Consider the following 25,665-nt stretch of genomic DNA (forward strand, 5'->3'; position numbering starts at 1 on the left):
ATTACTTAAATCAAAAGTGAAGACAGATCAAAGATGTCACATTCCAAATACATAGCACGCAACTTTCGTATTGACTCAATAAATTTCACGAAATATTCTTGAATGTTCCTTAGCCAAGAAGAACACCTACATATCATGTAAATTTATACTAGTATTTATTTTATACTATATGTCAATTTACTTTCTCCTTTTCAACGTAAAATTTGAATAATTTAATATGCACCCCTTCTTCGAAATCTATGTCAATCTAAAAGTATCTGAATTGGAACCCAATTAAATTTAAATTCACATCGGAAAACCTCATATTATGGGGTGAAATACTCCCTAATAAGGATGATGACATCATAAACATGGCTTGAACCCGAGATATTTAGTTAAAGATAAAAGAGTATACTACTCTGATCCACCACAACCCTTGTTAACAAAATCTTCCTTTACTAATACTATTATTTTTTTCGATTCTTTCTCGACTATATATATATATATATATATATATATATATATATATATATATATGTGTGTGTGTGTGTGTGTGTGTGTTAATATCAAAGCAAAATCTATGTTTAAGATGTTGTTGAGTTCCACCCTTAAATAAATTATGTGTTAATCTTTTATAATTAGGAAGTGAGCACCTTAATTAAACCCTACAAAAAGGATTTCACTTGGACCCCGCTCCTTGTCATGTTGTCGTCCAATAAATCCATTTTTCTTTTTTTATCTTCTAAAGATTATTAATTTGTTGTTCAACACACGGTTGCAACTTTTTTAGTACTTGACAAAAAAAGTGTTCTTTATTAACAATTCTAATTCCAACTAAATCACCCAATTTTTCTTAAGATGTTAGTGTCAACATCCCCTCACCCTTTTAACAGTCAAGATCCTTCTTTTACGAAATAATTTAGTTATTACTATTTTTAACAGGACTACTATATTACTGATCGATATATACACACGATATTTGTCTTTGGAATCAATAAAGAATTATAACAACGATTAGGCATGCATATACATTCCATATCCTCCATCCAGCATGCAATCCTCTCCTTTGTTTGTAGTCTTCTGTGAAGCGCCAAGAATTAAATGAATATCCATTTAGGTTGCCCTGCATTGTTGCACACCAATTTTCTCCAAGGAACTTTCTGAAATTCGCCACGACAGGTTTCATATGTTTCCTTTATATATTGAGTATTTCTGAAATGATGATCTTCAAACAATTATGTTGAATATTCAAATAACGGAAAATGAATATAACATATGTTCCTTTGAAATGACGAGTAGAAATACCGACACTACGTAAAGGAGAAAAAATGGGAGACGATTCTTGAAAAAAAAAACATCATTTTCCAAAAGAAGCCATAGTTGGTCTACGAAATGCTACAAGTTGAAGTTATATACTAATTTGGGTATGGTTCTTGGGAAAAACAATATAATTAGACTGCACCGCCCAGAGGCGGATCCAGGATTTAAATTCTATGGGTTCAATTATAATATCTTTAGCACTGAACCTATTATATTTTTAAAGTTATGAGTTCATATCTATTATTTTTGCAATTTTAATAAATTTTTACATACAAATTTTTACTCCGCGTCAAAATTTATGGGTTCAATTAAACCCGTAGGTAGTACACTACATCCGCCACTGCTTTTACCCTTCCCCTATAAATATATCCCTCACGTCCCTCATTCTTATCCATGCACTACTGCAGAAAGCTAAGCTAGCATTTCTGTACACAGATTGATCATTTTTTATTGATATTTATTGAAATATACTAAAGATATGAGTTCAGAGAGAGGGAATTTCAACTCAGTAGTTTTGTCAAAGCTAGCTACTAATGAAGAACATGGCGAAAATTCGCCATATTTTGATGGATGGAAAGCATACGATAACGATCCTTTCCACCTTGTGAAAAATCCTAATGGTGTTATTCAAATGGGTCTTGCTGAAAATCAGGTTTAGTTTTTTATAATTTCTTAGTTTTTTAATCTGCTATATTATTAATTATTTATATGAAAAAGATGATAGAAAATTCTTCTAATTTTTTTTTTTTTTTTTGTGGGCAGCTTTGTTTTGACAAGATAGAAGAATGGATTATGAGAAATCCAAAAGCTTCCATTTGCACACCTGAAGGAATCAAATATTTTAGGACCATTGCTAACTTTCAAGATTATCATGGCTTGCCTGAACTTAGAAGTGTAAGTATTGTTGCGGAAGCCAAATGTATATAGTGTGAATAAGTCACAACTAATATACCAAAAATTATGACAACCACCAAATAATAAATAAATAAGACAATAAAGCAACAATAAAGAGAACACCAGAATTTACGAGGTTCGGCTAATTTTGCCTACTCCTCGGACACAACCAATATTTTATTCCACTCCAAAAATACAAGTGAAATAATACTAAAGAGAGAAGATACAAATGCCTTAAACAGATGAGAAGGCAAATGAGAGGTGTGTTTAAATCCTAAACATTAAGCCTTCTTTTATAGGGGGAAAATCCCCCAACTTTTGTTTTCCCACCGATGTGGGACAAACATTTTGTCAAATTCAACAAATCTCCACCTTGGCAAAATTCCACATCTTCAATTTTCTCTCAATAACAAATTTGGTTGTGTCTTCATCTTCAATCTTCAGTGTTCAACAATGTTGATCAAATCCAAACAATGTTGAAACTTGATCGCAGTCACCACCTTTGTCAGCATATCAGCAGGATTCTCCGTAGTATGAATTTTCTTCACTGTGACTCCACCTTCTTCTATGATTTCTCGTACAAAATGATACCGAACATCAATGTGCTTCGTCCTTGCATGATAAACTTGGTTCTTCGCTAATTGAATAGCACTTTGACTATCACAAAAAATTGTGATACCTTTTTGTTCAACACCAAGCTCCTTTAGCAATCCTTGAAGCCAAATTGCCTCTTTCACAGCCTCTGTAATAGCCATGTACTCTGCCTCTGTTGTAGACAAAGCAACTGTTGACTGCAAAGTAGACTTCCAACTAACTGGTGCCTTTGCAAAAGTAAACACATAACCAGTAGTTGATCTTCGTTTGTCCAGATCACCCGCAAAATCTGAGTCACAATATCCAACTACAGACTGATTGTCTTCCTGCTCAAAAACTAACCCGACATCTACAGTATTATGAATATACCGTAGAATCCACTTCACAGCTTGCCAATGCTCCTTCCCTGGATTGTGCATATATCTGCTAATAACTCCAACAGCTTGTGAAATGTCAGGCCTTGTGCAAACCATTGCATACATCAAGCTACCAACAGCATTTGCGTATGGTACCTTTGACATATACTTTCGTTCAACTTCATCCATTGGCGACATAGTAGTACTTAGCTTAAAATGGGAAGCAAGTGGAGTACTAACTGGCTTAGTCTTGTCATCTATGCCAAAACGTTGAAGTACTCTCTTCAAATATTCCTTTTGAGATAAACAGAGTTTCTTTGAACGTCTATCTCTAATTATCTCCATGCCAAGAATTTTCTTTGCCTCACCCAAATCCTTCATCTCGAACTCCTTCTTCAGTTGAATCTTCAACTTATCAATTTCTTCCAAATTCTTGGAAGCTATCAACATATCATCAACATATAGGAGAAGATATACAAAGGAACCATCTTTAAGCTTGTGCAAATACACACAATGATCGTATTTGCTTCTCTTGTACCCTTGCCGCAACATAAACTCGTCAAATCGCTTGTACCATTGTCTAGAAGATTGTTTCAATCCGTACAACGATTTTTCAAGTTTGCACACCATATTTTCTTTTCCAGCAACTTTGAATCCTTCTGGCTGAGTCATGTAGATTTCCTCCTCCAAGTTTCCATGTAAAAACGCAGTTTTTACATCCATCTGAACTAGTTCCAAATCCAATTGTGCTACCAAAGCCAACATAATTCTAATGGAGGAATGTTTTACAACTGGAGAAAACACTTCATTGTAATCAATTCCCTCCTTTTGAGCATATCCTTTGGCCACCAATCTTGCTTTGTAGCGAACATCTACTTGGTTAGGAAATCCTTCCTTCTTTGCAAATACCCATTTGCACCCAATTGCTTTCTTTCCCTTCGGGAGATTGGCCAATCTCCATGTATGATTCTGATGAAGGGACTGTATTTCATCATTCATGGCAATCCTCCACTTATCTTCTTCTGAACTTTGGACAACGTCTTTATAAGTAGTAGGAACATCATCAGCTACAATTGAGGTTGCACAAGCAACCGTCTCTATGAGACGAACAGGTTTCGTTATTGTTCTTTTTGGCCTGCTGGTTGCTATTGATTCAAGTTGTTGTTGAGGTTCCTGAGTTGGAATCTCCTCTACTGACTCTCTTTCTAGAGGATAATCTTCATTTGTTTCCTCCTCTGCTTCTTGTGTAGGAAAAATAAATTTTCCCTCAAACTCCACCTGCTTAGAAGCACCTTCATTTTGTTTGGTATCTTCTGTTACCTTATTTACCATAGCAGATTCATCAAAGGTAACATCCCTGCTGAATATTACTTTCTTTGTCATAGGACACCATAAGCGATATCCTTTGACTCCAGAAGTAATTCCCATAAAAATAGCCTTCTTTGCCCTTGGATCCAATTTTGACTCCGTCACATGATAATATGCAGTTGAGCCAAACACGTGCAAAGAGTTATAATCTACAGCAGGTTTTCCATACCATTTTTCAAATGGCAGCAGATGGTAAGCGATTAATGAGGTGGCATGCATATGTAATTGCCTCAGCCCAAAATTCTTTGCCCAAGCCAGCATTGGACAACATACACCGTACCTTCTCCAGCAAGGTCCGGTTCATACGTTCTGCCACTCCATTTTGTTGTGGTGTATGTCTAACAGTGAAGTGTCGGATGATGCCATCATTTTCACATACCTTATTGAAATGATCATTTTTGTATTCACCTCCATTGTCTGTGCGAATACACTTGATCCTCCTGCCTGTCTGATTCTCCACCATCGTCTTCCATTTGAGAAAAATTCCCAACACTTCATCTTTGCTCTTCATTGTATACACCCATACTCTTCGGGAAAAATCATCAACAAAGGTTACAAAATAGTGCTTCCCACCCAATGAAGGTGTTTTGGAAGGACCCCAAACATCAGAGTGTACATAATCCAAAATGCCTTTAGTATTATGGATCGCTGTACCAAATTTAACCCTTGTCTGTTTCCCTTTGACACAATGCTCACAAAACTCCAAGTTGCAAGCCTTTACTCCTTTTAACAATCCTTGATCTGATAGAGTTTTCAAGGATTTTCCTCCAGCATGTCCCAAGCGCATGTGCCATAGCTTGGTTGCTTCTGCCTCTTTGTCGTCACTGGATGTCACTGTCGCTGTCCCAATAACTGTACTGCCACGATAGCGGTACATATTATTATTCTTCCGATTAGCCTTCATTACCACTAGTGCACCGGAGCATACTCTCATCACTCCATTTTCTGCAATGATTTTGAACCCTTTTGATTCTAGGGCTCCCACAGAGATGAGATTCTTCTTCAAATCCGGTACATATCGAACATCTGTTAATGTTCTGATCATTCCATCATGGTTCCTTAATCGTATTGAACCAATGCCATATGAGGTAAGAGGGCTGTTATCCGCTGTGTGGATGACTCCATATTCTCCTTCTTGAAATTCCACAAACCAGTCCCTGTTGGGACACATATGATGGCTACAAGCCGAGTCCATCAACCATATGTCTGATGATGTTGATGACTCTGTTGTAACTAATGAGAAGTCTGAATCATCACAATCAACTACATTTGAATCCATAATGGCCTTTCCATTATTATATTTGGCCTTATTCTTCAACTTCGGACAGTCTTTCTTCCAGTGCCCTTTTTCTCGACAAAAGGCACATTCATCTTTGCTGGGTCTGGATTTTGACTTGGATCTTCCCTTCTTTGTCCTCGTTTGATTTTGAGGACGACCCCTCACAAATAGTGCTTCTCCTTCTCCGCCCTTCTGTTTTTCTCGCTTTCTTTGTTCATAGCTGTACAAAGCCGAACAAACTTCTCTGAGAGAAACTTCGTCATTTCCATGGAGTAGAGTAGTTTCAAGGTGCTCGTACTCATCAGGAAGTGACGCCAACAACATCAAGGCCAAGTCACCATCATCATAAGTTGTATCCATATTTTGCAAATCTGTGACCAACTTATTGAAACTGGTGATATGTTCATTCATCGTGGTACCAGGAACATAGGTGAAGTGAAACAGTCTCTTCTTCATGTACAATTTATTTTGACTGTTTTTCTTCAAAAATTTATCCTCCAGTGCTTTCCATAATCTACTTGCAGAAGTTTCCTTTGTGTATGGATATTTCTGCTCTCTAGCAAGGTAGGATCGAATGGTACCGCAAGCAACACGATTGATAATTCTCCAATCTTCTTCTCCAATAGCATCTGGTCTCTTTTCTTCAATAGCAAGATCTAGCCCTTGTTGAAAAAGGACATCTAGAACCTCGCCTTGCCACATCCCAAAATGTCCGGACCCGTCAAATATTTCTACCGCAAATTTCGCATTTGACACAATTCTTGTCATAAGCGAAGATGCCAATGATGACGTATTGTTGACACTTGATGTAGATTCTTCTTGTTTATTGTCTCCCATCTTTGACACAAATATTATTTAATAGCTGACGACACAAATCAAGATTATTTCCTTTCTGGTGTGGAAGATCAGACTAAGCTGCAACCACAGAGCATACTAAGACAGAATCTTGACACAGTTACCAAGATAAATCTTTTCTGATGTGGAAGATCAGACTATGCTGCAACCACAGAGCATACTAAGACAGTACCTTGGCTCTGATACCAATTGTTGCGGAAGCCAAATGTATATAGTGTGAATAAGTCACAACTACTATACCAAAAATTATGACAACCACCAAATAATAAATAAATAAGACAATAAAGCAACAATAAAGAGAACACCGGAATTTACGAGGTTCGGCTAATTTTGCCTACTCCTCGGACACAACCAATATTTTATTCCACTCCAAAAATACAAGTGAAATAATACTAAAGAGAGAAGATACAAATGCCTTAAATAGATGAGAAGGCAAATGAGAGGTGTGTTTAAATCCTAAACATTAAGCCTTCTTTTATAGGGGGAAAATCCTCCCAACTTTTGTTTTCCCACCGATGTGGGACAAACATTTTGTCAAATTCAACAAGTATCACTCTTTGTTGCATATATGAACACATTTTATGTCTTTACTGTGCTCCTCGTTATTGTGTCTGGTTGTCTTCTTTTCATTACTGTTGTACTTATGCTTCATTGAGTCGAGAGTCTATCGGAAACAACTTCTCTATCTCCACGAGATAGAAGTAAGGTTTGTGTACACACTACCCTTCCAAATCCCACTACGTGGGATTACACCGAGTTTGTTGTTGTTGTTGTTCTTATAATATGTCTTTATTGTATATATATATATATGAAAACATTTTATATCTTTATTGTGTTCCTCGTTGTTGTGTATGGCTGTCTTCTTTTCAATATTGTTGTCCTTATGCTTCATTGATCGAGCCGAGAGTCTATCGGAAATAGCCTCTCTATTTCTACTAGATAGGAATAAGGTCTGTGTACACACTATGTGATATTACACCGGGTTTGTTGTTGTTGTTGTTATATGTCTTTATTTTATTGTATATATGAACACACGCACACTATATATATATATATATATATATATATATATATATTGGAACATATAAATAATTATTCCTGCTTACGTTAGGGTAGACTGTCTACATCACATCTCTAAGGGTGTAGCTCTACCCCGAACCCTCGAGGAACACGAATGCCCTGTGCACCGGTCTGCCCTTTGTATAAATAATTATTCTTGACATATACCTCAAACATATAATTTATTTCAGGCAATTGCGAAGTTAATGGAAAAAACAAGAAGGGGCAGAGTTAAGTTTGATGCAGAGCGTATAGTAATGGCTGGTGGAGCTACTGGAGCTAATGAGAATCTCATATCATGTTTGGCTAATGAAGGAGATGCAATTTTAGTCCCCTCACCTTATTACCCTGGGTATGTATACATACATTGGCTAATATATATATTGACAAAATATAAAAAAAAATATATTAATAAATTTTAGTATGTTATAGTAGATAAACTGTCTTATTTTTAAATTAGTCTAAATTTAAACTTTTCATTTAATCTTTAATATGGTTATTTTATGGTCACGTAAATCTAATATCATGTTTCATATTACAAGTTTCCAAAAAAAAAAATCTTCTTAAAGTTGGTGTTTAGTCAAACTACAATTGAAAATTAGTCATATAAATAGAGTCGGAGGGAGATTATATTTGTATAAAAAATAATTAAATTAATTGACTTGAGATACTTAATGGTCAAGTCTAATTGACTTTCAAAATTAATGATACATAGTCAAAATGTTCAAAGCAACAAGCTAAGCAGTACAGAGGTCAAGATTGCTGCTACTGTTTTTATATTTTCTTTTCTCCTTTAAACTCCTCTTTTCAAAAAAAAAATCCTCTTTTTTATAATCATGGACTTCTGCGTGCACGGGTTCGAGCTGTAGAATTAGTCATTGATGCTTACATCACACCCCTATGGGGTGCGACCCTTCCTCCGACCCTCGTAAAATACTTTGTGCATCGGGCTTCCTTTTTTTGACTTGCGCCTGCAGAAGCAATAAAATAATAGGCATGTAATAATTTTTTCTTAAGGGGAACCTTGGCGTAACTGGTAAAGTTGTTGTCATGTTACTAGGAGGTCACGAATTCAAGCCGTGGAAACAGCCTCTTGTAGAAATGTAGGGTAAGGCTGCGTACATTAGACCCTTGTGGTCCGGCCCTTTTCCGGACTCCGTGCATAGCGGGAGCTTAATGTACGAGACTGCCTTTTTCATTTGCCTTGAGTTGAAGAATAACGTATTTTGAAAATTGATTATATGCAGATTCAATAGGGACTTAAGGTGGAGAACTGGGGTACAACTCCTCCCAATTCCTTGCAATAGCTTCAACAATTTCAAGATTACTACAGAAGCTGTCAAAGAAGAATATGAAAAAGCCCAACAATCAAATATCAAAGTCAAAGGCTTAATCTTAACCAATCCTTCAAATCCATTAGGCACAACTTTAGACAAAAACACACTAAAAAACCTCTTGACCTTCACAAACAAACACAACATCCACTTAGTTTGCGACGAAATTTATGCAGCCACTGTCTTTGATACTCCAGAATTCGTCAGCATTGCTGAAATTATCGACGACGAAAGGGATAAAATGGATCAATATATTAATAAAGATTTGGTTCATATTGTCTATAGTCTTTCAAAAGACATGGGATTTCCAGGATTTAGAGTTGGAATTATCTATTCTTTCAACAATACTGTGGTAAGTTGTGCTAGAAAAATGTCGAGTTTCGGTCTTGTGTCCACTCAAACACAACATTTACTAGCTACTATGTTGTCTGACGATGAATTCGTAGACAAATTTCTCGTTGAAAGTTCAAAGAGTTTGCAAAAAAGGCACGAAAAATTCACAACATGACTTGAAGAAGTTGGAATAAATTGCTTGAAAGGAAATGCTGGACTTTATTGTTGGATGGATTTAAGGCCACTGTTGAAAGAACCAACATTTGATTCTGAGATGGCATTATGGAAACTGATTATAAATGATTCGAAGCTTAATGTTTCACCAGGATTTTCTTTTAACTGTCCTGAGCCAGGTTGGTTTCGGGTTTGTTTCGCGAATATTGATGATCAAACGGTGGAGATTGCACTTGGAAGAATTCGAAAGTTAGTGGAAAATGGAGTAAAGAACAAGCAGCAATGGGAAAGCAACAACCTACGGCTAATGATATCCGGCTCAATGTATGCATATTTTGATGTATATTACCTCGCATTATGTTCATGTCTCCTAGATTTCAGATGTATAATATAATGAATTATGCTAATTTGTGGTATTTCTATGTGTAGGAATCATTCGGATGCGATTTGGGACGAAAGTGCGCCAATTGGAGTGAAAATGGGAAGAAAAGGCGAAATGGCCCAGATGAGCGCCACAGATAGCGTGGGGCGCTACATGTGGCGCACAAAATATAATGTTAAAAAGTTGAGCGCCAGGGCCAGCGCCCGACGCTGCCCTGGACGCTCAAAACGTGAACATGTCCTAGTTCAAAACGTGAACATGTCCTATTTCGACTAGGACTCTGTTATTTCGACCCCAAGAAGCCCCCAACTCATATAAAAGCCAACATAAACCTATTTTGAGGGGAGGGACGTGACTTTGAGAGAGAAATAAAAGTACGAAACACTCAGGAGCACGGATTTGATCAATTCTTCCATTCTTCTTCTAGTGTTCATTGATTTTATGTTTGAAAACATTATTTTTGATGATTGTATGAACATGAGTGGCTAAAAACCCTATTATTCTAGGGTCATGGGTGCTACATGAATGTTGATGTTTGAAGTTTAAATTGACGAGTTTGATTTTATCATATTAGGTTGTTTTTCTAATTCTGTTTTTAATTGTTTTGCTGAGTAGCTAACAGTGAAATACTATCTATGAATCTAGAGTTGAACTCGAAAGTGGGAATTCTAGATTGCATATAGAATTAAATAGAGCGAGTTCTTGAACCCGGGCATCAGGGAACGGATTCGCAATTAGGATAGAAATATACCTAATTGCCTTGCTTGGTTGAAATACAGGAAGTGTAAATGCATTCTTGTTAGTCTTAATTCCATAGACATATAGGCATTAAGTTAGCTTGAATAGGCGAGTAAGGACTCGACAAATTCTTATGAGTAATATCAACCCTATCAATCAACAATCCAGATAAATCAATTAGTCATTTTAAGCCAAGAACGCAACAAGATTGTTAGCTCGCCTATGACCCTCGAATACCCTCTTCCACTGGTTGTTATTCAAAATTGCTTGAGTGTTGTGGTTGATTTCTAGTTATTTCATTGCTTAAAAAGTTTCTTAAGAAATAAATTAGTCACTTACATATTTTGTGAGAAATCTCTTGAATCGATAAGTTGTTTGAGTTTGAATCAGTCAAAAGTTAATCATAAGTCTTCGTGGGAACGATACTATACTCACTACTCTATTACTTAACGACCAACGTGTTTGGTCGCAACAGCTAAGTTTGTCAAATAAAAAGTACGATGAAAATGTTATGTCATCAAGAATGAATATGAACATAATGCCTCCTTACTTTATAGCATTAACACCAAAACTACCAAGAGTATACTTTCAATATGGATTGAGCAAGCAACATAACTGAAAACCGCTAAGAAACAATTGCTGAAGTTGCTTTCTTGCTTTTCTCTCCCCTGTATGCTACCTTTCCCCTTTGAATCCCTACTTTACATGCTCAAAAGAAGACATTAAGTTTCTTCTTTTCGGACCATTCAATCAAATGGTAGTATAACTAGATTGCTAAAAATTAAACCCCTAAACAATGTATAAGGAATTTAATCTCTATTATCTACAGTTGGTAATGTAGAAGCAGCACTGTTAATAAGGTTATCCACTGGTTCTTCTGAAGAAGCTATCTGTATGCAAGCATCCTTGAGACTGGGAACTACTTGATTTCATGTCATACTTGTATCTCTTGACTGATGACACTCTTATTTTTGTCCTGCTGAAAAAATAACCAAATAAACTTTCATTGTTGTAGCACTAATCGTTTTAAAACAGTTTCATAAAGAAATAATCAAGTAGATACATAAGATACTTCAAACAATCATGGAATAATAGAGTTGCAGCAATACTACTATTATAACTTTGGTGCTTTCATTTGCGAGTTGTGCCATGTATGTAAGATACATATCAGGGATGAAGTTAAGCGTGCTTAGCAAATGTAACAGAAAAGTAAGAGCAGTAATTGAACATGTATCTATGTATCTATTTATAAGCAAATAAAGGTGTTAAGAGCTACCAATGATCCCGGATTCATTGATCGCAGAACTTTGATCCAACCGCCTCTACCGTCAGCTCCTACAGCAATCAAATCAACAGCAGTCACACCTGATCCTTGCAGTCCTCAAGACAGTGATCCAGATCCCTTGTCCTTAACCTTCTTGCACCATTTTCCCAAGTGCCAGTAAGTACCATCAGGACCTAATAATCCACCAGAAAAACAGGTATCTCCTGGGATTTTCTCTGAGTGTTAGAGGAATCAAGTACTTGTTGACTGATTTTCTTTTCACCAAATGAACTTAAATCTCCGCCAAGAGGGTAAAAGCAGAGCAATAAGTTAAAACTAGGAAAAAGAACAAAATCATTTGGTTGAAGTAAATCATCATCATCCAAACAACAAATGAGAGCACTTTAACATCAAGATAAGACAGATGGAAACCTGGATGGGCAAGTATAACTGGTGCAGAAGTCTCTTTCCTGATGCGAAACGAGGGCTGATGCTGTGTAACATCATCTAGAAGCGGAAGATCAGTATCATCGTCAAGAATAATAACAGGGGAATTCCTTGAACCTGAGATTCCATCCTTATTTTCTGATCCCTGCACTTGACTTCCACCAGTTATAATATCTTCTGCCGTGTTTTGTATACTCTTTTCCTTAGACTTAGACTTTCTTTTTCTCCTTGGTCTAGATAAATCATTGCATGAGCCAGTGACTATGCATAAATCTACTTCTGTCGCAGCAGGTGCCTTATTCTGATTCTCATATGAACGTCGGTCAACTTTGGGTTCTTTGCTTCCTTGATACAACTCAAAGTTTTTCTTGGCAGCTCTCAAAGTTCTCAAATTTTCATTATCTTTTTCTTTTCTTTCAAGTGCCGTCTCAAGTTCTTGGACCCTGGTCTATAGATAGCCGCACAATGAAGAATCTTCAAAGCTCAAAAATAATAAAACCATATTTCATTTAGGAAATCCAACACCTACCTTCAACTTATTTATCTTTTCTTTTGACTTCTCAAGTTTCCTAAGAGAACGAGCCTCTCGCCTTCCATGAGTATCGCACTTGGTCACTAGTTCTTTGTAACTCCTGCCAAATGAACGCAATAAAGTTATCCATCAAACTTAAGACTAATATATAAATATCGCTTCTGAGCTTTAGAAAAAGAGATCACTGTAAATGTGAGAGAAGGAAAAGGATTTCTTTTGTAGAACGAAACCTAACACTTTCACAAGTATCATCAAAATGCCATTCCATAGACAAGTGAACAATATTACTCCATCAACATGTAGATACATAATAGCCAACCCTTTTGCAAGAAAATAATAAAATTCATCAATAAACTAACCCGCATAGAATAGGTGCCCATCTGCAACTACATATAAAACTGCAAGAAGCCATTATTTCTTCTGAAACAGAAATACTTTTGGGGCTTTATATGTAAACATATAGCAGAACGTACAAGAACTATTTTTATTTTTCCACTTTGGCATTTAGAAGCTTCAGTTCAATAACTTCAATTTCATTTCAAAATATATCATTCCTTTTCATAAAGAGGAATTAGGAAGCCTGGATTTTAGCAGAGTTGCTAAGATCATCAAGCTTATGTTACTTTTTATCTACATGGCCTGTGCTTGATATCTCATATCAGATCAGAAAGTAATTTGCCCGAGCTCGAAAGGAAACTCAGTGTAATATATCAAAGTTTGTACAATTCAGATTTCCTACGGCAATGAACTTCCAGTGAACATATCCACAACATGTATACAAGGCAAGAAATCTCAAACGCAAAAGAAGAGCATTAGTAGATATGAAGTTTCATCCGATATCGCTGAAAACTTTAACTTCCTAAATTGTTTCGGGTGACCAATGATTTTTCAAGATATCAAGTGTCTCTTTGCTATTGGCATCATCCCCTAATGAAGCAAGTTTCAAGACCTCTTCTTCCTCCAAGTTAAAATAGCAGATTCCGATGTAATAAACCATGAATGGAAAGTGAAAAAGAACTACTGTAAATCTAATATAAGGATGCAACTGCTTGTTTCTTTCAGTATGATTGACTTACAACTTGAGTGCTGCAAGCTCCCTATCTAGAGCCATATTTCCATCTTTTAGCCTTATGCACTCCAAAGTTGATCGATCTAGCTCCTGCAGAACAAATTTCCTCAGAATGTAGTAACTAATAACTTACATCTTTTCCCACCAAGAAGACATTATATACAAGAATATATGACTAGATGCACTAGCAAAACATCAAGAGGAGTATGTACCTTGGATTTAAGATGTAACAACTGCTGAATGGCTGCCTCCTGTTTCACAGCTTCATTCTTTAGAGTCGCTTCTATTTTCAACTCTTCCTTGCATGTGAAAAGCTGAAACAAAAAAGTTGCTTTACTTAGAAAATTTGACGAGATGAAAATGTGATGACATGAATTGTTAAGCAGATCGAGTTTGAACCAAATATGCTCATATAAATATCTATAATTTAGTAAATGGTAGTACAAGATACTTCTCAACTTTACCAGAGCCATGCTTATTCCACCTAAGAACTTGTATTTTGGATCTGAGCAAAATTGTGGCTCTTTCCAATCATTAGCCAAAAAATAAACTGAAACCTACATCTGCATTCTGCGGAAGATGATTGTTTCATTCATCACGTTTAATCAGAAGAGATAGAACTCTCCATGGAACTCGCGAGATTTTATAGCTATCAAATTCCTGTCATTTCATTTTGTCAGCTATGGGCAAAGAGACTTGCAAAAAATTTGACTTTTCTCATCTCCTACCCTCGAGTTTTTGGACAAAAATATCCCTGAACTATACTGAAAATTTGAGGTACACCCTTAAACTACCACAGTTAACAAAAAACATCCTTAAAGTATCCAAACTTTAGCAAGTTTCAACCGTCCGCCAGACTGTTAAAAAGACTATCAGATCCACACATGTGCAACTCGTGACTCTAGAGCTCTCTCATCTATAGAACAACAATAACTATGCCTCACTCCCAAACAAGTTGGAGTCGGCTATATGAATCCTTATTGACCACGTTACTCCGGCTAAACTCATCACATCACATGCCAATATTACATGTCAGAGGGTTATTGGACCATTGACCTCTCTTATGGTAAGGGCACTTTCATGAAATGGAGAAAATACCGCGAATAGAATAAGCATGATGCAATTGCTTCATATTTGACAGCAACATATTCTGTAAATTCATGGCAGCCGAAGCAATAGCGAGATGAACCATTTACCTCTGCATTGACTTCTTTGAGATCTTTCAGCTGTTTCTCCAAAGTAGAAGTCAACTGTAAAACTTTCCCCTCCAATCTTTTGACCTCATTTCTCAGTTCACGTGGATCCTCTTCATGATCACGGGGTTTCTTGGTCAGACTTGTATCATTTGGATCACCAACTGATTGGAAATAAAGCCTATTTGCATTTTGTTCTGAACAAGCCTGTTTGCAAACTGGACAATTCTTCTTTTTTCCATTTGTACAGTATTCAAACCATTGCTGAAGACTGATTTTTGCAACCATAACATATCATAATCAGAATCAGCTAAATAATTATCAGATAAGGAAAATAACTATCTCTATCAGATACAAGCACATTGATAGAATTGTTACAGACCTGGCCAGCAACAACTTAATGTAGTAGTCTTTTTTTTTCATAAGTAAACATAAAGGTGCTTTTTTTAATAAGGAAAATGTTTGACCTTAGGAAATCATTTCCTTGATCATTAGTTGACTATAAAAGCAAGTAACATATAGTAATTGTACAAGGTGTAGAATTTGGTACAGGATAATGGTCCGGGCGGATCTAGCATACATTGCTTTAGCTTGAATCATTTATATGTCTTTAAAAAAATCCACTAAATAAGTACAAACTATAGATTTCGAACCCAATAAATCAAATGTGCTTTGTTAGAATCCCGTACTCAAACCCATAATGTTCAAACCCTAAAGCTACATCTAATAGTTTGGTGATATTATTTAGTATAGAAGGTTAACAGCAATGCACAAATGTTGATTAAAACAAATAATACAATGTAAGAGTTGATATATTTGTAAAGCAAAATGGTCGCAGCTCATAAGTGGCACAAATAAACTTTCCCCTTTGAAAGGAAACATTTTTAACAATACAAAGTAACTAAACCGGCGGATCCAGAATTTAAAGTTTATGAATTCCTATAGCAATCTCAAGTTAATATACAATAATAACTAAGTCCAAAATCAAAAATTTATAGAAATTTATTTGACTTCTTGAGCAAAAGCTAATGTGTCCACGTAAACTCATAGGTTATACAGTGGAAGGGTAACAAATACAAGTTCTAGGTTATAACAAAAAAAAAAAAAAAAAAATTAATTTTAATTAAGTAGATTCCAAGTAAAGATACCCAATACAATTATTTGAATACATTCATAAATGAATCAGTTTTAGACTAAATTTGAATCAAAATTTGCTGATATAAAGAGTACCGAAATACATTTAGATGGATATCGGGTCTAACCAAATCTCGTGAAAAACGTGACCGCAAATAGAAATGGATTGGAGGTCTTCAATAATAGGGTTTAGATCTTCATAACAGATTGAGCAAATTGTCTTCCCAAAACTATTATTCCCTCCTATCATTTTCTAACTCTTTTCTGTTCCCCCCTTCTTCTGTTTTAGTGACATTAAAGGAAAATGGAGGAGAAGAGGAGGGAAAAGCAAATCAAAAATCAAGGGGCGGAAATAAGAGGGAAAATTCAATTTAGGGAAATTGGAGAGGAATTTATACGGATTCTGCAAAAATAGCAATTGCGACCCGACACCACAAGTCCACAAATTAGACTTCGGCCCGGTGGCTAAAAAGGTAAAATTCACCTTTTTATTCTTTTCCAAAAATAATGTCACTATTTTTATAGTATTTAAAATTTTTAGTTTTATATTTTAATTATAATAAAATTATAGTCACAAATATTTATAACTTATTTAATATTACAATTTTAAACATCATCACATAAATTGAGATGAAGGAATATACCTGTTTGCAATAAATTTTCAAGATACGAAAAATAACTGCAATCACAAAAGAATAAAGTGATTTTATTGATAAACATTGCGGGTTATAACTTTGTTTATTTCTTGATTCTTCTCTCCAATTTATTCTACGTGATTCGAGGGTCTTAGTGGCGTATTTCTCAAACGTAGGACTTTTAGCAAGATATATTTGACATGTCTTTGATCTCTTAATGAATATTCCAAGAGTTTTATGAAAATTCAGAGATCTCATATTTGATCCCTGTGTGCATATTCCGATAGTTTATGGAATTGCTGAGATCCTATTTGAAGAACATGTGTAATTTATAAGCAAGAATCAGGGTTTGGGTGAGGTAGCCACCAAGTAACCCTAATAGAAGCCTAATTTTTTAAGAGTTATCTTGAAATTAGGACTTATCTTGATCTGTTAAAGTTTCAGTGTCTACAAATGCCTCATACTTCAAGGTTTGTCGAGGTGGAGGCTTACTGAAACTTGAAGACGAGACTTAAAGTACCCGTCTATCGCAATAGATAATCTTGAAACTTGAAGTTTTTGATTTGCAGGAGAAAGAGATGAAGGGCAGAACTCGTCCCACTGGGCGTACCAATTTATTTGCAACAAATTTATGCAGAGAAAAAAAATGCAATCACAAACAACTATAAAGAAAAGGGGTTTTTATTGATAAACATTGTAGGTTACAACTTTGTTTATCCCTTGATTCTTCCCTCTGATTTATTCTACGTGATTCGAGGGCCTTAGCAGCGTATTTCTTGAATGTAGGATGATGCAGACCTCCTAGGGATGTATTTGATCTCCAACTTCTTGAACTATTTGATTGTCAAGAAGTATTCGGCCATATTTTGATCTCTTTGTGAATACCCCAAGAGTTTATGGGATTTTTGAGACCTCATATTTGATCTCTTTGTACATATTCTGATAGTTTATGGAATTGCTGAAATCCTATTTGAAGAACACATGTAACCTTATTTATAGGCATGAATCAGGGTTTGGGTGAAGTAACCACCAAGTAACCCTAATAGACTCCTGATTTTTTAAGAGTTGTCTTGAAATTAGGACTTATCTTGATCTGTTAAAATTTCAGTGTCTAGAAATGCCCCATACTTCAAGGTTTGTCGGGGTGTAGGCTTGCTGAAACTTGAAGACGAGACTTGAAGTACCCGACCATCGCAACATATAATCTTGAAACTTGAAGTTTTGATTTGTATGAGGAAGAGATTAAGGGCAGAACTGGTCCCACTGGGCGTGCCAGAATTTGCAGACAATAAATTTGCGTCAAGAAAATAAAATTAAGGCCGAAAAATATTGCAACAATCGTAGTATTTTATTTTGAATATTTGAGTGTACAATCTCTATGAATCATCTGATTCTTCTTTCAATAGTAAATAAATTCAAAGGCCTTTGAGCTTGATCTTGAATCTATGTTTGTTGGCACAGACGATGATCTTGTTCTTGAGCTTGAGCTTGATTGCTTGAACTTGAACTTGATTTGTTCTTCGTTCTTAAGCTTGAAATTGATTTGTTCTTCGTTCTTGAGCTTGAACTTGATTGTTTGAACTTGGTTGTTTGAAGCTTGAAACTTGTGGAGGAATTTGCAGCGTTTGATCCACGAGCTCTTTCTTGCTCCTTGTTATACTTCTGGTATCTTTTCTGAATTATGAAGACCCCTATTTATAGTCGTGGAAGGAGGAGTTATGATAAGAACAAACTCTTTCCGACCAAACAAATTGAAGTGTGACATGACCGCATTTGATTGGCCAGAACATGTCACTTACACACATGACGCGATTTCATTAGCCTTTTAATGTGACTTGGCATGCCTTGTCATTTTGACACATGGCGTGATCCTATTAGTTCTTTCGTTTGACTTGGCGTGTCACGCCATTTCTCGTGTGGCACTAAACTGGGCCTCTAGAAAATGATATTTTGGGCCTAACGAAGTGGACTCATTATTTGTAGCCCAATTAAATTGGACTTAAGTAATTAATCCAATTATATTAGCCCAAAATATTTATTTGGACTAATATATTTAAATTATAGTCAAAAATTTTCCTTTGAATTAAATTTTGGATGCCTACAATACCATTTTTTTTATCACCTAATCATGTTAAATAATGTTATGTATTTTCATTTCAAATTTTTTACACTTAAAGGTAAATTATTTAATTTGGTGTAAAAGGTCTCATTCAGGGTTCAAAAAAGGTCGCACTCTAAGGGGTGTGATATAGATAGTTTATTCTACTGTAAATATTAATGGTTATTTTTACGACTCGAACTCGTGATATATAAGTCACACAACAACAAAAAAATTAGTGTAATTTCACAAGTGGAATCTTGGGAAAGTAGAGTGTACGCAGACCTTATTCATGTCTTTAAAAAGGCAAATAGACTGTTTACGATAAACCCCCGCCTAACAATTGTTTGCATAGACCAAAACAATAAAGAAGGGGGGGAAATTGTTAATTGTGTTATAAATATATTATATTATGGATGTTCATTTAGTACTCCGTTGTAAATAAGCTTCCTGAAGAAGCTTATCCATATGGGACTCCACCGTAAATATGTTTATCTATTTAGTACTATATTGGAAATAAGCTTCCTGAAGAAGCTTATCACTTCGGTACCCAGTTATGGATAAACATTACCCCCAGTAGAAGTTTATCCATACCGGGTATAATAAGCTTATCTTTTCAGTACCCAGTTATGGATAAACATTACCCCCGGTCGAAGATTATCCATTCCGGATATAATAAGCTTATCCTTTCAGTACCCAATTATGGATAAATATTGCTCTCAGTAGAAGATTATCCATATCTGGTACAGTAGCAGCTTACACAGCAGCTTGTAGCAACTTGTAGTAACAGCTTACACAACAGCTTATAGTAGCTTACCCTGCAGCTTGTAGTAGCAGCTTACAGAGCAGCTTCCTTTCTTCTATAAATAGAAGAGATTTCAGTTCATTATGTACATCAGTTTGAGTTCGAATAATATATCAGTTTCTCTCTATACTTGTCTTTACTTTACAGTCTTTATTTTATAACACGTTATCAGCACGAGACTCTGACATCTCGAGCAAATACTTTGAAAGTATTAGAGGTAAGAACTTTCTTTTCCTAAATAATGTCAAATCTTTCTAAACTTGAATTTGTAGCCCTGGATATATCGGGCAAAAGCTACATGTCTTGGGTGCTTGATGCTGAAATCCATCTTGATGCGATGGGTCTGGCAGACACCATCAAGGATAAAAATCAGGCATCAAACCAAGACCGTGCCAAAGCAATGATATTCATACGCCATCACCTTGATGAGGGCCTGAAAATGGAATATCTCACTATTAAAGATCCAGTCATACTGTGGAATAATTTGAAAGATAGATATGACCACCTGAAGATGGTCGTTCTTCCACAGGCACGTTATGATTGGACTCATCTAAGGCTACAAGATTTTAAATCTATCAGTGAGTATAATTCTGCTATGTTCAGAATTATTTCCCAATTAAAATTATGTGGTGATAATATTACTGATCATGATATGTTGGAGAAAACTTTCACCACTTTTCATGCCTCGAATATGCTCCTGCAGCAGCAATATCGAGAGATGGGATTTAAAAAGTATTCTGAACTTATCTCACATCTTCTTATAGCAGAGCAACATAATGGGCTATTAATGAAAAATCATGAAAGTCGACCTATTGGTTCTTGTCCATTCCCTGAAGTGAATGAGACGAACTTCCACCAAGCTAAACGTGGAAGAGGTCGTGGCCCCAGTCGTGGTCATGGCCGTGGTCGGGGAAGAAACCCCAATCATGGTAATAATAATGCACCAAAGAAGTCTCCTCACCACCAGCAGTGGAAAAGGAAGGAACAAAAGCATGAAGCGGTGCAAGCGCCAAATGCAGAAAATGCATGCTATAGATGTGGAGGAAAAGGGCACTGGTCACGTACTTGTCGTACGCCAAAGCACCTGGTTGAGCTTTATCAAGCCTCCCTGAAGAAGACAGAGAAAAATGCTGAAGCAAATTTTATTTCTGAAGATAATTTAGACTTCATGCATTTGGATGTAGCTGATTACTTTGCACTCCCAGAAGGAGAAATAAGTCATGTAATCGGTAGTGAATCTGTAGAAATGTAAATATTTTAATTTTTGTTGTTTGTAATAGATAGTATGGTTATGTAATTGTTGTACATAAATAAAAGTTATGCTTTGATAATGATGTTTACTATAATATATTTTATTTATGTTATTTTGAAGAATATGGATAACCCTCAAATTATGTTTGGATCAAAGACAAATCATGAAGATATGTGTGTTATTGATAGTGGAACAACTCATGCCATATTCAACGATCCAGAAATACTTTTCTTATTTGCATAAGGAAAAAGCAAATGTTTCAACAATTTCTGGTAATATAAGTTTGATTGAAGGCTCCGGAAGAGCCATAATATTTCTGTCTAAGGGAACAAAACTTATTATAGACAATGCATTGTTCTCCTCCAAGTCCCGAAGAAACTTGTTGAGTTTTATAGATATCCGCCGAAATGGGTATCATGTAGAGACAATAGATGAAATGAACAGGGAATATCTTTGTATTACAAAGAATATTTCTGGCCAGAAATGCATTGTAGAAAAGTTACCAACTTTATCTTCTGGCTTATACTATTCAAAAATTAGTACAATTGAAGCACACTCTATCGTAAACCAGAAGTTTACGGATTCAAATACTTTTGTGCTTTGGCATGGCCGTTTGGGCCATCCCGGATCAATAATGATGAGACGAATTACTGAAAATTCGAGTGGGCATCCATTAAAGAACTTGAAGATTCTTACAAATGACGAATTTTCTTGTGATGCTTGTTATCAAGGAAAAGTGATCACTAGACCATCACCAATGAAGGTTGGTATTGAATCCCCTGCTTTTTAGAGCGTATACATGGGGATATATGTGGACCTATTCACCCACCAAGTGGGTTGTTTAGATATTTTATGGTCCTAATAGATGCATCTTCAAGATGGTCTCATGTGTGTCTACTATCATCTCGCAACCTGGCGTTTGCAAAGCTATTAGCCCAAATAATTCGATTAAGGGCACAATTCCCAGATTATCCTATAAAGGCTATTCGCCTTGATAATGCTGGAGAATTCTCATCTCAAGCTTTTGATGATTATTGTCTATCCGTTGGGATAAAAGTTGAACATCCTGTAGCTTATGTTCATACTCAAAATGGCCTTGCAGAGTCATTTATTAAACGCCTGCAATTGATAGCAAGACCACTACTTATGAAAACAAAATTGCCCACTACTGCTTGGGGCCATGCTATCTTGCATGCAACATCACTTATCCGTCTCAGACCGACACATTATAATAAATATTCTCCGCCACAATTAGTTTTTGGTCATGAACCAAATATTGTCCATCTACGAATTTTCGGATGTGCTGTATATGTGCCAATAGCACCACCACAACGTAGTAAGATGAGACCACAAAGAAGGATGGGAATATATGTTGGGTTTGAATCACCCTCTATTATTCGCTATCTTGAACCATTAACAGGAGATTTATTTACTGCTCGATTTGCAGATTGTCGGTTTGATGAAACAAATTTTCCACAAATTAGGGGGAGAGAAAAAGGAAATCAAAAGAGAAATTGTGTGGAAAATTTCATCATTATCTCACTTTGATCCCCGTAACCCTATATGTAATCAGGAGGTCCAAAAGATCATCCATTTACAGAATATAGCAAATCAAATGCCAGACGCATTTACTGATTTGAAAAGGATAACTAAGTCACATATCCCAGCAGAGAATGTGCCTGTCACACCTCCTTTTTCCGCCCCCGCGAGGGGTGCAAGGGAGTTTTTCCAATTAAAGGACAATCGAAACGAGATTTATTTATGTATTTCAGAGTCGCCACTTGAGAGATTTAGGGTGTCCCAAGTCACCAATTTTAATCCCGAATCGAGGAAAAGAATGACTCTGTTTAACAGTCTGCGCACCAGAAATCCGGATAAGGAATTCTGTTAACCCGGGAGAAGGTGTTAGGCATTCCCGAGTTCCGTGGTTCTAGCACGGTCGCTCAACTGTCATATTCGGCTTATTTATCTGATTTTAATACAAATATGAACTTATGTGCAAATTTTATCTTTTTACCGCTTTTATTATTTTTTAATTATTTTTACAAGAATGTGAACATTGTTTAAAAAACATGTCTTTGGATTGCGTCACATAAAATGCACCCGCGATCCGGAACGTATTTTTATTCAATGTTTTGGGATTTGGATTTGGGTCGCATAAATGCGCACCCGTGTTTAAGAATGTATTATTATTAAAATCATGCCTAAAGCGATTAACGTGTTATTATTTATGGGTAAGACTGTGGAATTCACTAAACAATCCATCCCGAATTCTAAATACTCAATTAAACATTTATTGAGGGCCCCGCAGTTAGTGCATTTTATTGGGCGAGGCTCATCTCATTTTATTTTTAAAATGACAGTCCTAAAATGCCTACATTTTTTATTGAAATTTGTCTCTACAAAATAAAGGAGAAATATCTTAATTTATTTACATGTTATTACCTAGTTACATTATACTAGGCATGTTCTCAGTTTGTCAAATTAAAAAAAAAACATAGCAATTCTAATTTTAATCCTAGACCATTTACATGCTGAAATTAACCAATATTATTTAACTAAACAATATTTCTACCAACTTCCTACTAGATGGCCTATTCGTTTGATTTTTGACTCGACGGAATTACTACACCATTTATTTATTTTTAGGCAATAGATGTAGATAGTTCATTTGTTAAGCTATCGTCGAATGTTCCACTATATGTATTAAATATCTACATGATTCTGATTTTTTGCAAGCTAAATAATTTATACATACAAATAAAATTCAGAATATAATTAAATATAATTCAGAATTTCAACTCTTCATTTTTTCGTATTCATGCTTCATATTTCGGATTACAATAACCAGCGTGTCAGTTGTGTACCTGATATTGGAAGCAAAAGAAAATGAAGATGAGAATCAACAGCAGTAATAACAATACAGCACAACAGCAACAATCCAGCAACAGTAACAACCCAGGAACAGAGTTTGCAAACCGGTGGAGTATTAATCCCAAAACAAAAAACTTCAAGCTTTGATGACACAACAATTAATTCTAATTTCAAACAATGAAAGAAAACAGAATATTTTTTTTTTAGTTTTTTTTATTTGAAAGTTTAAATATTTTTTTCGGAATTTTCTCTCTCTTAAATGTTCAGCCCTTTTTTTTCTCTCTTATTTTCAGATTCGTTTCTCTCTCCCGTGTATTTCTCTTGTCCTCCCTTTTTATTCTGATTTCAAGACTTCTTATAACCCCTCTCATAAAATCTTTCCATTAATTAAAATCAACCCATTTTCTCTACCAAACCCATTATCTTCCCACTCATTCCCATTACATTAAATAACATATCACACCACCCCATTTCATTTTGTCCCCCATGCTTTATTTAAAATAATGCAAGATTCCCCTTTAAATTAAATCTTGTCCCCCCTTTATATTAAATAATCATATCACAACCCACCCCATTTCATTTTGTCCCCCATGCTTCAAATAAACAATTACAAAATGTACAATTCCTAAACTACCCCTTCCGACCTTACTGAAATTACCAAACTACCCCTGAACGTATTACAAATTTACCAAACTACCCATCAGCTATAACACATCAATTAATCAAACTTAACCAAAATATAGACAATATGATCAATTTCTAACAATGTTCAAACAACAATATGAACACGGATGAACATCATAACAACAATATCACATGAACATGATTTTAACAACATTTCAACAACAAATCACATGAACACAAATTGAACAACCAAGAACAACTAAAATTTGATTGAACAATATTTTTGGCAACAACAAACCTATTTTTCGGATTTAAACAACAACAACAATCAAACAAGTATATTTAGATTCCTAAATTCAATAATATTGAACTTAAAATCAACTCTAACAACATTACAACAAACAATTCTTATATTAAACTTTAAACAAGATTATGAGAACAATTCAAGAAATAATCATAAATGGTAAACAAGAAATCAAACTATACAAAATTCGGATTCAAGATCATCCAAACATGAACATGAATGAATCTATTTTAACACAACAAACATGACGGATTAAAACGATTAAATCAATATATTTCCTTTAACACAACTAAATTCTTTTTAGACAAATAACAAGATCGACGAATAAACAATTATGACCTTAAGCTTGAACTTAACAATATTAACAATTTCTAACAATACATAAACACATGAAACAAATTGAAGAAATAGTTAATTAAATTTCAATTTGAATCTAACAAACATCAAACTAACAAATATTCACTTAAACAATAATACAAACATGAAATGAATATGAAAACAATTAATTAAACTTCTATTTTGAAATCTGAAAATTAATTTTAACAAAGCACATGAACATGAACAAACTAGAAAAATGATTTCAACGATGAACAACGAACAAAACAAGAATTGAATTCTTTAACGATTTTGGATCCGGAAAATATCAAACAAAAATATGGACGATAAATGAGATTCAAAAACCAACTAACCGGAAATGAAACGACGAACAACGATTGTAAACAAATCCGTCCGGGCTTCGACTCAACGAAAAACCCTCGACCTTTGACAA

At 35.3% G+C, this 25,665-nt stretch overlaps 1 protein-coding gene and 1 pseudogene across 4 annotated transcripts; one reads left to right on the forward strand and one right to left on the reverse strand.

Moving 5' to 3' along the window:
* Window positions 1–1,777: 1,777 nt before the first annotated feature.
* On the forward strand, window positions 1,778–10,067 carry LOC104216073 (1-aminocyclopropane-1-carboxylate synthase-like; annotated as a pseudogene).
* Window positions 10,068–11,195: 1,128 nt separating this feature from the next.
* On the reverse strand, window positions 11,196–16,735 carry LOC104216071 (uncharacterized). Of its 4 annotated transcripts, XM_070174157.1 has the most exons (8): window positions 16,433–16,733; window positions 15,174–15,441; window positions 14,190–14,291; window positions 13,985–14,067; window positions 12,906–13,008; window positions 12,362–12,824; window positions 11,942–12,153; window positions 11,196–11,644 (listed from the first exon to the last, which is right to left on the reverse strand). In XM_070174157.1, exons 1-7 carry the CDS (start codon window positions 16,552–16,554, stop codon window positions 12,047–12,049), a joined length of 1,248 nt encoding a protein of 415 aa, XP_070030258.1. In that variant the 5' UTR covers window positions 16,555–16,733; the 3' UTR covers window positions 11,196–11,644; window positions 11,942–12,046. The 4 variants fall into 4 exon arrangements, with proteins under 4 accessions (XP_070030258.1, XP_070030256.1, XP_070030255.1 ...); XM_070174155.1 differs by having other exon boundaries at window positions 11,196–11,641; window positions 11,942–12,824; window positions 16,433–16,735; XM_070174154.1 differs by having other exon boundaries at window positions 11,942–12,824; window positions 16,433–16,735.
* Window positions 16,736–25,665: the final 8,930 nt, after the last annotated feature.

The sequence above is a fragment of the Nicotiana sylvestris genome, chromosome 5 (genome assembly GCF_000393655.2).
Source record: "Nicotiana sylvestris chromosome 5, ASM39365v2, whole genome shotgun sequence".
NCBI classification, from domain to species: Eukaryota; Viridiplantae; Streptophyta; class Magnoliopsida; order Solanales; family Solanaceae; genus Nicotiana; species Nicotiana sylvestris.

Excerpts from the sequence above, each read along its gene's own strand:
- LOC104216071 (XM_070174155.1), bottom strand. The coding sequence starts at position 16,554 with ATGATAGGAGGGAATAATAGTTTTGGGAAGACAATTTGCTCAATCTGT. Across the intron at positions 14,068-14,189 it reads TGTTACATCTTAAATCCAAG|GAGCTAGATCGATCAACTTT; the intron begins GTACATACTCCT and ends TTTGTTCTGCAG. Across the intron at positions 12,825-12,905 it reads AAAAGATAAATAAGTTGAAG|ACCAGGGTCCAAGAACTTGA; the intron begins GTAGGTGTTGGA and ends GGCTATCTATAG.